Source organism: Thalassophryne amazonica, chromosome 5, assembly GCF_902500255.1.
Source record: "Thalassophryne amazonica chromosome 5, fThaAma1.1, whole genome shotgun sequence".
Classification (NCBI taxonomy): domain Eukaryota; kingdom Metazoa; phylum Chordata; class Actinopteri; order Batrachoidiformes; family Batrachoididae; genus Thalassophryne; species Thalassophryne amazonica.
The window spans coordinates 105,336,802-105,353,520 of NC_047107.1; the positions used below are offsets into that span (position 1 = coordinate 105,336,802).

The following is a 16,719-nucleotide window of genomic DNA, read 5'->3' on the forward strand; positions in this document are numbered from 1 at the left end:
CATACCGAGTCTTTTCCAGGATGAATCCTCTTATTTCAAATCCTGCAATTGGGGTGTCCACTAATCCTGCAAAGACCACAGTATTGTCCATGGAGTTAACGTAAGCAAAGGCATTGAACCCACTGGAGTGCACAACCCCACTTAGCAGCAAGTCCATGCAATGAACAGGAGTCAGACGTTATTCCTGTCAAACATCAAAATTCACATGGAAAAAAAGGCCCAGAGACAGTGTATTACCAAGTATGTACCAAGTTGCTATATTATATTGATATATTTTTAACTATAACTGTGTGTCATAATTAGTAGCAATAGTCATATTAATAACACCACTACATATAGCAGCAGTAATAACATTTATGCTACTTTTTGTTTAAAATGTTCAATTGAACCCTACAGTGGTACAACACTGCCCTCTTGTGGCATGAAAAGCAATTACATGTTTAATTTTTGATGAATCAGATTTTTTTCTCTATCATCTTCAAAGTGGACTGGAGACTATCCCAGCATGCACTGGGCAAAGGTGAGACACTGGACAGTTGACTGGCCAACCACAAAGCCAACATTCAAGATTCTGCAAAAGTAACGGTATCCATCAAATAATCTTATTGACCATCTGCCAAAATCTCATATCAAAGGCCGCTGGCAGGGGGCAGACTGTTTACAGTAAATTCTTTGTAATGCAACAACTAATAAACCAAAGCCAGTGAATAACTGCTGTCATCAGTGCAGTCATTTACAACATCCCCAATTCTGATGAAGTTGGGACGTTGTGTAAAATGTAAATAAAAACAGAATACAATGATTTGCAAATCCTCTTCAACCTATATTCAGTTGAATACACCACAAAGACAAGATATTTAATGTTCAAACTGATAAACTTTATTGTTTTTGTGCAAATATTTGCTCATTTTGAAATGGATGCCTGCAACACGTTTCAAAAAAGTTGGGACAGTGGTATGTTTACCACTGTGTTACATCACCTTTCCTTCTAACAACACTCAATAAGCGTTTGGGAACTGAGGACACTAATTGTTGAAGCTTTGTAGGTGGAATTCTTTCCCATTCTTGCTTGATGTACGACTTCAGTTGTTCAACAGTCCGGGGTCTCCGATGTCGTATTTTGCGCTTCATAATGCTCCACACATTTTCAAAGGGCGACAGGTCTGGACTGCAGGTAGGCCAGTCTAGTACCCGCACTCTTTTACTATGAAGCCACGCTGTTGTACCACGTGCAGAATGTGGCTTTGCATTGATGGTGCCATCACAGATGTGTAAGTTGCTCATGCCATGGGCACTAACACACCACCATACCATCACAGATGCTGGCTTTTGAACTTTGCGCTGGTAACAATCTGGATGGTCTTTTTCCTCTTTTGGCCGGAGGACACAATGTCCATGATTTACAAAAACAATTTGAAATGTGGACTCATCAGACCACAGCACACTTTTCCACTTTGTGTCTGTCCATTTCAAATGAGCTCAGGCCCAGAGAAAGCGGCGGTGTTTCTGGATGTTGTTGATGTATGGCTTTGCTTTGCATGGTAGAGTTTTAACTTGTATTTGCAGATGTAGCGACGGACTGTGTTAACTGACAATGGTTTTCTGAAGTGTTCCTGATCCCACGCGGTAAGATCCTTTACACAATGATGTCAGTTTTTAATGCAGTGCCGCCTGAGGGATTGAAGTTCACGAGCATTCAATGTTGGTTTTTCGGCCTTGCCACTTACATGTAGAAAGTTCTCCAGATTCTATGAATCTTCTGATTATATTATGGACTGCAGATGATGGAATCCCTAAATTCCTTGCAATTGAACGTTGAGAAATATTGTTCTTAAACTGTTGGACTATTTTTTCCACACAGTTGTTCACAAAGTGGTCATCATCACCCCATCCTTGCTTGTGAACAGCTGAGCCTTTTGGGAATGCTCCTTTTATACCCAATCACGACACTCACCTGTTTCCTGTTCATCTGTGGAATGTTCCAAACAGGTGTTCTTTGAGCATTCATCAACTTTCCCAGTCTTTTGTTGCCACTGTCCCAGCTTTTTTGAAACGTGTTGCAGGCATCCATTTCAAAATGAGCAAAGATTTGCACAAAAACAATAAAGTTTATCAGTTTGAACATTAAATATCTTGTCTTTGTGGTGTATTCAATTGAATATAGGTTGAAGAGGATTTGCAAATTGTTGTATTCTGTTTTAATTTACATTTCACACATCATCCCAACTTCATTGGAACTAGGGTTGTAGAACAGAGGCAATAAACTGCCCCAAGTCACTGTGTGGTTTGAAAACAATGTCTGTCTTTGCAGGACACTTCTGCTTCCCATTCCCAGAAGGCAATTAGTCCATGAGCCAATTATCAATTTTGACCTAATTGTTACCACTCAAGGGGACTAAGCAACACTTACAATCCAGCCTCAGTGTACCATGGCCTACCCAAAAATGTATGTTGGCCATCCATGGGTGGTAGCTGTAGTCAGGTAGGAGTCAATGAATTACACAGGGGTTAAAATTTAAAAATGCTCCAATCATGTTGAAAAATATTCAGCATTATTTGTCTGATCATTAACGATTCCAAAAAATGCATAGTTTGAACTAAATATGATGGAATGTTAGGGAGTTATGGGGTTAAAACAGCAAAAATTGTGACAAAGGTCAGTTTCAGTTTGTACAGGGGTCAAAAGTTAAAACTCCAATTTCAGCTAAATATTATGCAAATTATTGGTTGAAATAAAAAGAAATGGAATAGTTTGAAAGCTTGGTCTCCAAAGGTCAGCGTACATTGGATTCTACAACATATGTTATCCTGTAACACAACTATGCATGACACATGGTGTTAACTATTTCTTTTTAAAACCCTATTAACCAGTAATTTGCATCACTAATAAGCTCATTAGTAATTAAAATCTCAAATCCATGAAAATGTTCTATGCACTATCCTTAGTTCTATCAAATAAAAATCTATGAAGAATTGAAAGAAGAATTTTTGTCAGATGTGTAGGACAGATAACACCTTTCAGCCACATGACCTAAAAAGTATATAATTGTCTATTTTTTGACCATTTTCCCCCTAAACCAACCACAAATCTAAAGCTGCTTTGAAGCATTTATTAATCATAGTATGATGGTGACTTTGATGTGCAACATCAGACATTTTGATCTTTGGCTCAAATTTACATTACTGTAAATAAATTTCTACCAACATAAAAACTGATAAAGGAGCAGTTGAAAATGCCTTTCCTGCATTTATTCTGGTACACTAAAATCTGCTTGGTGATACTTGACAGGTGTAATCAATCATTGTTAAAATTGTGACTATTCATGGGTGATTCTTTAACTACGGGCACTATTGGCCTTGTAAATGTAATTTCCACCACACCATTGCCTTACAATATAAAGCACCTTGGGGCAACTGTTTGTTGTGATTTGGCACTATATACATGTGCTCTGATGTCACTGTTTATCTCCATAGAAACTACCCAAACAATCTTTCATACAAACTGTTTAGGGACATTACAGTGTTGTGGTGGAAATTACGGCAATCGTGCGGGACAACTACATTTTGTTTAAAAAAAAAATCACAACAGTTGTATGACATTGAATTCACTGATATTTTATTCAGAGATATTTTAAAACATTAGAAAAAACGTTTTTTTACCATTCATTTTTATCATTGAAGATCAAAAGTCTGGATGTGGGAAAAGCACAAAACGGCAATATTTGCATATGATGCTGAAAAAAGGTGAAAAAGTCATCACAGACTACTAGAACAAATTTCTTAAAACACTTTCATTGTAAAGATAACTATAAAAGTGTGAAATTTCCCCTTTTTTTCTGTTTTTCATACAATATGATCAAAGGACATAAGAAGTGCCCATAGTCTAAGAATCACCCTCACATTTCTATATACATATATTTTAACTTTTATTTGCAGTGGAAAGTGTCATTCAAAGGGCTTTAAAGGGCTGAATCAGTGAGCTGTTAAAGTGCCACCATAAAACACAGAACATTTCACATTCAACTGCAGTGAAGAAAAACTATGATCCAGCATGAATTCAGCATTTTTAGACTTTCTCAGAGATACAAATCTTCTCAAAAACATCAAGGGAGATCTTGGACTTTGTCACTATTTTACATCTTTGCTCCAAGTACATAACAGAAACTAACATTTGTCGTTTTTGGAAATGTCCTTAAATACAAATTTTGGTCTCAAGTAATTAATTCAAGTAATAAATAATGTAATAGTAAATAATTAGCAATGATGTGCTACTGTGGTCGATGATTATGAAACAAACCGAATGTCCTGCCACACCCTCTGCACTAAGGCAAAGAAAGCAAGAAAAATTGACAACTGCATAGTATGTGGGTGTTTACAGCCAGGTCCATAAGTATCTGGACAATGTTAATTTTGCTTTTCTGTTTTTTCTTTTAAATGAATGAAATAATTCCTCAATAAAAAAATAAAAATAATAAAAAATAAATAAATAAAAGTGTCAATTTGATTTTGCCTCTGTATACGATGATAATACTTAAAATTAACTTTCAGCTTTAATTCAAGTGAGTTTAACACAAAAATTACATTAATTATTTGGGAATTACAACCACTTATTCAACAGAGCTACTTAATTTTCAGAAGCTGTTAATAATGCCCAGGGTAATCAAAATACAAGTAGCTTTTTCAAACTTAGTAAATTTCAGACACCGTACATTTTGTATACTCAACAAAAATATAAATGCAACACTTTTGGTTTTGCTCCCATTTTGTATGAGATAAACTCAAAGATCTAAAACTTTTTCCACATACACAATATCACCATTTCCCTCAAATATTGTTCACAAACCAGTCGAAATCTGTGATAGTGAGCACTTCTCCTTTGCTGAGATAATCCATCCCACCTCACAGGTGTGCCATATCAAGATGCTGATTAGACACCATGATTAGTGCACAGGTGTGCCTTAGACTGTCCACAATAAAAGGCCACTCTGAAAGGTGCAGTTTTGTTTTATTGGGGGGGATACCAGTCAGTATCTGGTGAGACCACCATTAGCCTCATGCAGTGCAACACATATCCTTCGCATCATCCGTGAAGAGAACACCTCTCCAACGTGCCAAACGCCAGCGAATGTGAGCATTTGCCCACTCAAGTCGGTTACGATGAACTGGAGTCAGGTCGAGACCCCGATGAGGACGACGAGCATGCAGATGAGCTTCCCTGAGACGGTTTCTGACAGTTTGTGCAGAAATTCTTTGGTTATCCAAACCGATTGTTCCAGCAGCTGTCCGAGTGGCTGGTCTCAGACGATCTTGGAGGTGAACATGCTGGATGTGGAGGTCCTGGGCTGGTGTGGTTACATGTGGTCTGCGGTTGTGAGGCTGGTTGGATGTACTGCCAAATTCTCTGAAACGCCTTTGGAGACGGCTTATGGTAGAGACATGAACATTCAATACACGAGCAACAGCTCTGGTTGACATTCCTGCTGTCAGCATGCCAATTGCACGCTCCCTCAAATCTTGCGACATCTGTGGCATTGTGCTGTGATAAAACTGCACCTTTCAGAGTGGCCTTTTATTGTGAGCAGTCTAAGGCACACCTGTGCACTAATCATGGTGTCTAATCAGCATCTTGATATGGCACACCTGTGAGGTGGGATGGATTATCTCAGCAAAGGAGAAGTGCTCACTATCACAGATTTAGACTGGTTTGTGAACAATATTTGAGGGAAATGGTGATATTGTGTATGAGGAAAAAGTTTTAGATCTTTGAGTTCATCTCATACAAAATGGGAGCAAAACCAAAAGTGTGGCGTTTATATTTTTGTTGAGTGTATATACATTGCACCTGTTAAAAAAAAAAAAAAATTCTTGAAGAGGAACTAAAATACATATAATCACACCAGAGTACAAGTCATACATTTTTGTTATGAGCTTCTCAATTTGGGATTTTTATGAATTGCTGCAGTGTACTTTTTCTTATTGCCACTTATTCTTTTATTATTGTAGCTTATTTGGTTTGGTGCTTTGATTCCTGGGAAAGTACAACATAAAGTTATACTATTTAGATTTACATTTTTCAGTATACAAGTTACACCAGTCATAGGGCCTCCAAAACTAGTAAAAAACAAACAACAAAAAAACAAAACATAAAACACATGCCCTGATTTATACTCCAGAAAACACAGTAAATATTTTGTGCATCTCAAAAGGAAAAAATCCATCACGCTTGCTATTAAAGTACTGCAAAGTGGATGCGTTTAGCATATGAATTTAAATAATTCTTCTAAACATTAAATGATGTTTAACCCATTTTGGAAGTTTGTTCGCCTCTTGATTCTGTTCACCTCTAAATTTAAGTACACGAGGAACTCTATGCGAGTCACCTCATTTGTAAAACCTGAAAATTACAGTAAATGGAAAACCAAAACATTGAGAAAAAAAAAAATCAAACTACAAGGTGTAAATGAACAATTTCTTTAATTACAATTTTAAGAACACATTTACAATTTGATTGTAAAAGAAAAACAAATGTTCAAATTAAAAAAAATAAAAGATCAGGTAGAAAGACAGACTAAATAATGCAAAACAATGAAATATATTTACATAAATGATTGTCTTTTCATGACTAAATGCTGAGTTATTCTTGCTTCTGGATTAAAAATGCTTGAAATTCATGTCCCGTTTTACAACATCATCATGATTATTAAGGTGTTACCGACTCATACAGAATAATCATTCTAAGTTGTTTGGTGACTGTGAGCAACACGTGGGCACAAGCTAGGAAACATTCCAAGATAATCCAGGCACTGGCAACTAACAAGAGCACTTAATACATCAGACAATGGTGACCTCACACCGCGGTTAGTGAAGGAATCCAGCCCCAATGAAAGATTCTGAATCAGTGGTAGAGTTTGAATAATAATAACATCCACTGATTGTGAAAGATGTGAAGCAAACTGATAAAGTTTTGAACTAATTAGTCAGAATTTTAAAAAGTTTTTTATTTATTTATTTATTTTTAATCCACAAATGCAAAGCTACATAAAAAAAAGAGGACTTCAACACTGTGCTCTAAACATAAGCACAAGTTGGGCCTTTTTGCTTTGACATAAAGCTAAAGAATAACTATGGTGGCCAATAGGGACCACAACACTAGCAAATGCATTAAACTGTGACAAATACACAAAAATACCTGTATCAGCAACAGGTAGTTGTATCAGTGGTATAGCTGCTTCTGGCTACATCACAATGAACTGATTAATGCATAACGGGGTGGAGCGTGGGTGACTCAGTGTACAATGAAGGATGTATGAACACACCCCTATCTTCAAGTCTGAACCATCTCAGCCAACAGGCTAATCTAACCGTCGTTCAGGTGTTTATTAAATCATATTTTTTGGGGACCACGTGGTGTTTCTCCTAACGATTTGCTTTGGTGTGGACATTAAACGTTGCAAGCCACTTATTTTATCAACAATCATGAATTAACAGGATTTAACAGATTGTGCTACTAAACCTGCTAAAGCTGTTAACATACAACATTAAATACGATGAGTTTCACTCAGTGTGAATATTGCAGCAAGGATGTCTTAAATGATCTGTTAGGCTGTTTCACCACACAACAGGCCGTATTATGCCGTATTATTCCAGGTATTTGTAATAAAATACTCCAAACAGACACAAACTCCATAACCGCTGGTGGTCAGACTGAGTGGATACAGTTACGACAGCTATGAGGTGGAACTCTGCTCAGCTGCTGTCACTTAAAGTGACTACGCCTCTTTTCCTGGTAGGGCTTCATCTGAGCCTATTGAAGTTTATCGCTTGATTGTGATGCACTGAATGGTCCATCAGTTAATGTTCTCTGGGTAGAAGCCACCATTTGTGCTGTGAGTACTTCTGTTATGAAGCTCTGCCAAGTGTTTGTGTTTGGGTGCACTGAGTAAATTTGCAGCAGACATAATATCAAATTCACTAGTAAGTACTGCATGTTATATTTGTTTGTACTGTGTTTGCAAGCATTTTTTTAATTTGCAAGGTGTTTTTTGATGCAACTCCCTGTTGCTGAAGTAAATTTTTCACCTATCAGCCACCATAGTAATTTTAGGATAATACACAAAATTAAACACAAACTTTCTGACTGGAATGTCTGTGGAATAGGTGAGATTCATCCTGACAGTCTTCAGTGACGTCACTTCATTACAGAGTCAAACTTAAAGAGGAAACATGCTGAGCAGCGTAATAAACATTCAACGTGAGGTATGCCGCACGTGGCATTTCAGCTATACCGTATCTGTACTTTAGTTAATCCCCTAACCGCAAGGTGTGAGTTAAATTTATGACTGCGTCATATGCAGCATTTAAACATGAGTGTCCAAAAACACTAATAAATAAAGTGTTTTTGAGCCATAAATAAATAAATACAAACAAACTCAATGCTCAGATTTCACATGGGGACGGGCAGGTTACAAAACTCACCAGAGGTACGTAAATAAAGGTGAGCATGTTGGGTGACAGAATTAAACCACAGCAGGAACTGACAGACACAATGATAACGATCCTCCAGTTTCACCACGTGTGAGTTGAGCACTGGCTGACTGTACCGGGGTGATTGTAGAAACGCAGTATTGTGGGTGAAGATCCACAGCTCCACTCAGCAGAACATCTGCCTAACAAACACAAACATTAGGGCGCGCCCGCCGAATGAGATGGGGCAATGAACTCAATTCCTAGTCAGGTGTTACCCGTTTACAATGGCCTCTTCTTACTGATTTTTTTTTTTTTTTTAAATCACAAATATTATTGGTTGTACCTATAATTTAAGGTTGAATCCTTTGAGTAACAGGTCATAAATGAGGCCAATGAATTCTGAAACACTACAGGAGAATCAAATGTAAAATTCAACTTTTGCTGTATGTTACTTCTTATTTTTTGTAAACTTAAATGCAGCCCTTTTTTAATAGAAAGTTGAACAATTCATTAAATACATAACTATCAAAAAAGACTGCCAACTGCATTTTTTGGTTGAGGCTGCAATACTCCAACTTACCATTAGATGGCAATAGCATGCATAATATGCAACTGGACAGCAACTCAAATGTATTTTTAATATTAGACCAAAAACAAAAAAGCAATGCAGACACAATGTAAAAGTAATATATTGTATCATGAGGGCATTGTGAAGCGTCATATTCTAATGTGAAAATGGTTCATTTTCAGGTCTTTTCCTCTCTTTTCCTGATGAATGACTGTTAAAAGGTTTTTTTTATGTTTTGTCTATTATGTGACATTGTTTCTGCTGGCAATCACACACTTGAGGAAATAAGAGCCACATGTCTGCATGCTTTCACACTGTAAAGACAAAAATCCACATTAACCATGTGCACACTTTAAAAAATAATCTTTGGGATATGGAGAGCGTTCTGGGAAAACTGCAGAAGTGAATTCATGCCCCCCCCTCACAGTAAGCAGGTTCGACTACCTGTACATTTGAAAAAAGTTATGCATCCGTTTCTCTAACACGCCCCTCTGACAAAACATATTCAAGCCTAACTTACAGTTTTACTGGCCTGTTGTGGTCAAGTGGTGAATTTGACCATGGAGCCAAACGGCACCTTATCAAGAGCCGAATGGTTTTTGGACGAGGTGCCGGGACAGCAGCCTGACGCCATCTGTGTTGAACAACTTCTCAGCAGAGTTGACAGACGCCAAGTCTGATTTTCCTGCTGGAGTCATTCCACTCGAGCCTGGTTCATCTCACTGTTTTGACCTTCACCTGAGAAATCCCCAGCCAAAAACTTAAAAATCCTACTCTGGAGGCCTTTGGCTGGGGGAGAGGATGGGAGAGCAGGGATTTTATGGAAGCTGGCTCACCATCCATCTTGGCATTAATGTTCCTTTCAATATGTTGAAACAGGATTATGACGTGGGATACAATGGAGGGAGAAATTACAAAGTGTATATCAATTAAATATCATGACGAAAGTCTGATCAGTTTGATTGAGTCATTTGTGTTGGAATCTAGATTTATGTTTACTATAAAGCTGTGTCCATTTAATCCAGTTTTAAATTCTTTAACGTCTATGATCCGACAGGTTTCAAAGCAATGTGCGCTTGGTACTTTGCAGGAAACCAGTGCTCTGCTCCCTCTGGGTTGGATGGGAGTTGTCCCAAGTGAAAGAGTTCCGTTATCGGTCATGTATGAAGGAAAAATCAATATGTTTGATGCTGCCCCAATCCACATCTTCATTAAGGAGTAACAGGAAGACAGAGGACGGAAAGGCGACACGATTTTAAGTACCTGCTTCAGACTGTCCTCCTGAACAAGTACCTCAGCTGAGTGACACGCCCATTTTATCAAACGGTCGATACTCCAACCCTGAACTACGGCCAGAAACCACAGATACAGAAGACGGCAGCTACAAACAGCCATTATGAGTATCCTGATGGTGGTGGAACTCATATTTGGACTTGACACTGCAGGCCATGTTCCTTCAAGGCTGATCAGTCACCACAGAGTACTGCAAGTACACGCTGGAGGAACAGAGCCTCCCATCTTGCCTGGGAACACTACAAATCCTGCACAATGAAATGGATGATGTAGCTGGGGGAGACTTATTAGCTGGCTGCAACTGTGTCTCAACCCAGGATTAGAGGTTGAAAAAGGACTGATGGAATTAATAACATGTGGCCACAATAGTGTTTAAATTCTGGATCTCACACAATAACGGGATTTGTTTGCATCCAACAGTTCAGAGATGAACACTGTTAAAGATGAAAATCTGACTTTTTGATGTGTTTCTCAACCACAAGCACATGGATTATAAACTGATGTTTACTTGAGACAACAGCAGATGCTGTGGTGGGACAAAAATCACCAAGATTGACTGGCTGTATGAGTGTGCAGGGTCTGCTTCTTGGAAACCGATGAGATTTCCTCCATCTGTGGCGAAACTCCAACATGCTCCTCTCTCAGCAGCTACTTATAAAGACTGGGGTTTACATGTGTACCATAGAAGTGCTCAGCAGAAAATTTAGAAGCAGAAGATTAATCTCTAAAAGAATGTGTTTGGGAAGGAGGGCAATGGTTTATCTATCCACTGGGGTCTATGTACTTCCACGCTTGCCAAAGACAACATTCCCCGTAGAGAAGGCATTTATGGAGGATGTAGTAGCTGGCCTACCGGTGGCGTCTAAGCTACACAGAGCAAACGGAGACAAGTGCAGGATCTACACAGCATTTTTCAGTATGATACAAGTTTGTCATATATTGAGATGGCAACAAAAAGTACATGTGCTGTCATATTAAATCAAATCAATTTTATTTATATAGCGCCAAATCACAACAAACAGTTGCCCCAAGGCGCTTTATATTATAAGACAAGGCCATACAATAATTACGGAAAAACCCCAACGGTCAAAACGACCCCCTGTGAGCAAGCACTTGGCAACAGTGGGAAGGAAAAACTCCCTTTTAACATCATGGGAACCCCCCAGCAGTCTAAGTCTATAGCAGCATAACTAAGGGATGGTTCAGGGTCACCTGATCCAGCCCTAAATATAAGCTTTAGCAAAAAGGAAAGTTTTAAGCCTAATCTTAAAAGTAGAGAGGGTGTCTGTCTCCCTGATCCAAATTGGGAGCTGGTTCCACAGGAGAGGAGCGGGAAAGCTGAAGGCTCTGCCTCCCATTCTACTCTTACAAACCCTAGGAACTACAAGTAAGCCTGCAGTCAGAGCGAAGCGCTCTATTGGGGTGATATGGTACTATGAGGTCCCTAAGATAAGATGGGACCTGATTATTCAAAACCTTATAAGTAAGAAGAAGAATTTTAAATTCTATTCTAGAATTAACAGGAAGCCAATGAAGAGAGGCCAATATGGGTGAGATATGCTCTCTCCTTCTATTCCCTGTTAGCACTCTAGCTGCAGCATTTTGAATTAACTGAAGGCTTTTCAGGGAACTTTTAGGACAACCTGATAATAATGAATTACAATAGTCCAGCCTAGAGGAAATAAATGCATTAATTAGTTTTTCAGCATCACTCTGAGACAAGACCTTTCTGATTTTAGAGATATTGCGTAAATGCAAAAAAGCAGTCCTACATATTTGTTTAATATGCGCATTGAATGACATATCGTGATCAAAAATGACTCCAAGATTTCTCACAGTATTACTAGACGTCAGGATAATGCCATCCAGAGTAAGGATCTGGTTAGACACCATGTTTCTAAGATTTGTGGGGCCAAGTACAATAACTTCAGTTTTATCTGAGTTTAAAAGCAGGAAATTAGAGGTCATCCATGTCTTTATGTCTGTAAGACAATCCTGCAGTTTAGCTAATTGGTGTGTGTCCTCTGGCTTCATGGATAGATAAAGCTGGGTATCATCTGCGTAACAATGAAAATTTAAGCAATGCCGTCTAATAATACTGCCTAAGGGAAGCATGTATAAAGTGAATAAAATTGGTCCAAGCACAGAACCTTGTGGAACTCCATAATTAACCTTAGTCTGTGAAGAAGATTCCCCATTTACATGAACAAATTGTAATCTATTAGATAAATATGATTCAAACCACCGCAGCGCAGTGCCTTTAATACCTATGGCATGCGCTAATCTCTGTAATAAAATTTTATGGTCAACAGTATCAAAAGCAGCACTGAGGTCTAACAGAACAAGCAAAGAGATGAGTCCACTGTCTGAGGCCATAAGAAGATCATTTGTAACCTTCACTAATGCTGTTTCTGTACTATGATGAATTCTAAAACCTGACTGAAACTCTTCAAATAGACCATTCCTCTGCAGATGATCAGTTAGCTGTTTTACAATTACCCTTTCAAGAATTTTTGAGAGAAAAGGAAGGTTGGAGATTGGCCTATAATTAGCTAAAATAGCTGGGTCAAGTGATGGCTTTTTAAGTAATGGTTTAATTACTGCCACCTTAAAAGCCTGTGGTACATAGCCAACTAATAAAGATAGATTGATCATATTTAAGATCCAAGCATTAATTAATGGTAGGGCTTCCTTGAGCAGCCTGGTAGGAATGGGGTCTAATAGACATGTTGATGGTTTGGAGGAAGTAACTAATGAAAATAACTTAATATTAAGACCATAAGGGGAAAAGATGTGATTTACCAATGCAGTTTGAAAACGTCATAGGAAGGCATTTATTTCTGAGGCAAAAGTCACTAGAGGACTACAGTGTGAAAAATCAAGCCATGTATAACAAAGAATTCCTGATCCTGTTGGACTCGTCCACCCTCAACATCTCCCCACTCCCAAATCTACAATTAAAATGTGTAATTAGAATACCAATAATATTGGGCACATAAAACTTAAAATAAAATTTTATTGAGGAAGGCCCAGATCTGGCACTTTTAATCGCTTTTAGTTGCATGTTACTATTCAATGAATGAAAATTGCAGGTTATAATTTGCCCCAACAGACGAAAAGATTCACACTATAACAGTTGCGCTTTCATGGACAGTAAAGTTGGATGTTCACCCTACCACCTCAGTAGCATGTTCTCAGACAGAATAAGATCGGAACTGGAGTAAGGAACAAGCTAATTAAGCCATGGAGTACTTCTATCTTATATTATTAAGGTGCACTGCGTTAATCAGACCATGACATCCTGTAGGAGTTTTCATAGTATTATGCAACATAAAAGGTACAGCAGATGTAGCGTGGGCTTGAGTCAGTGAGACTGTGCTCTGTAATATGACGTAAACATCTCAAGTAAACACCATAATTAAATTATTGTCTTATCTACAAAAAGGTCAATATATTATTGTTTCAATATGTTATTGTAAAAAGAAGGAAAGAAAAATTAAAAGGCAATGCAAGGCCAAAGGAGTGGCAAAGTATGGCGCAGAAAGAGACCTGAGGATCACAGGAAGAGGTCAGGCAAGCCAGAGCTGTGCCAATGAAGCTGGACCCGGTGGGACAGTGTGCAAGAAGAACACTGGGATGGAAAGACAGAAAGATATCTGGAACACAGAGGGGCATCAACAAGTTTCTCCTCTGCGCCGACTATGCTATCCTACCAACCAATGTTAAAATTTTCTGATTTTGGACAGTTAATGTAAAGTTGCTGTTTAAATCTGGCCAACTTGAATACTAAGAAGCCTTGAAGTATCACAAGATGCCAGTTTACTTATTGTTCCCACATGAAGCTGATTCATTCACATTATTTCCACCTCACATTTTTCATCTTAGTCATGCACACCCCCCCGTTAACCATCGCCCCCAGTTTTGGAACCACTTGTGCTTGGTGCTGTGCCAATATACTTCTGACAACTCTCTAAAGTGGCCAAAAGTACATTTTAAATGTCGAATCCAAAAACCAATTAAAACATGCCCTTTCACAGAATAACACCCACAATGCAACAGTTATTGTTGAGCCACTGATTAGCTATGGCCTGTAAACCCTTTATAAAGTGGTGGTAGACCTCTTCTGTGAGTTGGGACTGTTCAGATGCTCTTCTGCATTTATTCATTATAAATTGTGCCAACGGAAACATAGCTATTAAAAAAAAAATTGTTTTTGTGTTTTGCTGGGCCCACAATCTCCCTGGGGGGCTGGGGTCAGTCGAGGAGGGGTACCCACTTGAAAGCTCCATGAAGTTGCAAAATGTCTGACTCCACAGATGATGGCCTGAGATGGAAAGGAGCGATTAAAACCCTTACTCATGTGAAGCACCTTGAGGCAGCTTGAAAGTGAACTGCAACACATAAGGTGCAGGAAACACCCCTGTCAGGTTATAGTGGTTTTGAAGTTGTGTACCTTGAAACACGCTTTATTTCAGTTCCTTTCATGTCCAAACTCTAGATCTGATAGCAACCAATGCCACAGCTGCCTGTTCTACATTTATTCTTTTAAGCGATAAAACCACTTATTGCTACAGTTTTACCCAAGCTCTTTACAATATTTGTGTAAAATCTGTTTTACCTCTGACAAAAATCATCTTAACTGGTACATTGTTCCTCCAGCCAAATTCCCACTGTAGCAATTGCTAGCGCAGCACCAAATCTGTATTCATAAATCCTTAAAATGAATTGTGAGACTCACCATGTCAATTTTTATCTCCCAAGGCTTCTGTCTTCAAAGATGGTGACCTCAATCTTGACAGGATTTAGTCAAGGCAGCAAATTTGAAGCAAGGTTGGGATTCCATTTTAGGATAAATATACAAAATAAAATGTACAACGTAGTCTGATGTGATCTTTACAGACCTCACATGCTTACACATTTAGTACAACTTATTCCAAAACATAAATTTCCATGAATATTAAAGATACAAACATATATAAGAAACATTTTCATCACTGTGTCCCACAGCAGTTTGTACTCAAGGTTGTTTAAACAAAGCAATATCTTCACCTGGTGGACATTTACGAAGACTACGGGTACTAAAGAATTTCAGCAAGAGCTTTAGTGTGTGTGTGTGTGTGTACACACACACACACACACACACACACACACACACACACACACACACACACACACACACACACACACACACACACACACACACACACACACACACACACACACACACACACACACACACAGAGAGAGAGTGGGTCCAGAAAGTATTCAAAGCGCTTCACTTCCTCCACATTGTGTTATGTTACAGCCTTATTCAAAAATAGTGTAAATTCATTCTTTTCTTTAAAATTCTACTCACAACACTCCATAATGACATTAATAAATTATATACATATATATGTATTTTTTAAATTTTGCTAATTTATTAAAAAATAAAAACTAAGAAATCACATCAATCAATCAATCAATCAATTTTTTTATATAGCGCCAAATCACAACAAACAGTTGCCCCAAGGCGCTTTATATTGTAAGGCAAGGCCATACAATAATTATGTAAAACCCCAACGGTCAAAACGACCCCCTGTGAGCAAGCACTTGGCTACAGTGGGAAGGAAAAACTCCCTTTTAACAGGAAGAAACCTCCAGCAGAACCAGGCTCAGGGAGGGGCAGTCTTCTGCTGGGACTGGTTGGGGCTGAGGGAGAGAACCAGGAAAAAGACATGCTGTGGAGGGGAGCAGAGATCGATCACTAATGATTAAATGCAGAGTGGTGCATACAGAGCAAAAAGAGAAAGAAACAGTGCATCATGGGAACCCCCCAGCAGTCTACGTCTATAGCAGCATAACTAAGGGATGGTTCAGGGTCACCTGATCCAGCCCTAACTATAAGCTTTAGCAAAAAGGAAAGTTTTAAGCCTAATCTTAAAAGTAGAGAGGGTGTCTGTCTCCCTGATCTGAATTGGGAGCTGGTTCCACAGGAGAGGAGCCTGAAAGCTGAAGGCTCTGCCTCCCATTCTACTCTTACAAACCCTAGGAACTACAAGTAAGCCTGCAGTCTGACAGCGAAGCGCTCTATTGGGGTAATATGGTACTACGAGGTCCCTAAGATAAGATGGGACCTGATTATTCAAAACCTTATAAGTAAGAAGAAGAATTTTAAATTCTATTCTAGAATTAACAGGAAGCCAATGAAGAGAGGCCAATATGGGTGAGATATGCTCTCTCCTTCTAGTCCCCGTCAGTACTCTAGCTGCAGCATTTTGAATTAACTGAAGGCTTTTTAGGGAACTTTTAGGACAACCTGATAATAATGAATTACAATAGTCCAGCCTAGAGGAAATAAATGCATGAATTAGTTTTTCAGCATCACTCTGAGACAAGACCTTTCTGATTTT

At 38.6% G+C, this 16,719-nt stretch overlaps 1 protein-coding gene across 3 annotated transcripts in view; it reads right to left on the reverse strand.

Annotated features, from left to right (window-relative positions):
* Positions 1–6,457: 6,457 nt before the first annotated feature.
* Positions 6,458–16,719, reverse strand: part of LOC117511073 (golgin subfamily A member 7-like) — a 43,378-nt gene continuing 33,116 nt past the window's right edge. For 2 of the 3 annotated variants that reach the window (XM_034171031.1, XM_034171029.1), the window contains 2 exons: positions 15,066–15,118; positions 6,458–8,662 (listed from right to left, as the gene is read on the reverse strand). In XM_034171031.1, coding sequence (XP_034026922.1) covers positions 15,077–15,118 — 42 coding nt within the window. In that variant the 3' untranslated portion in view covers positions 6,458–8,662; positions 15,066–15,076. Of the gene's footprint in view, positions 8,667–15,065; positions 15,119–16,719 lie in introns of all 3 variants that reach the window. The other variant, XM_034171030.1, reaches the window with a different exon arrangement.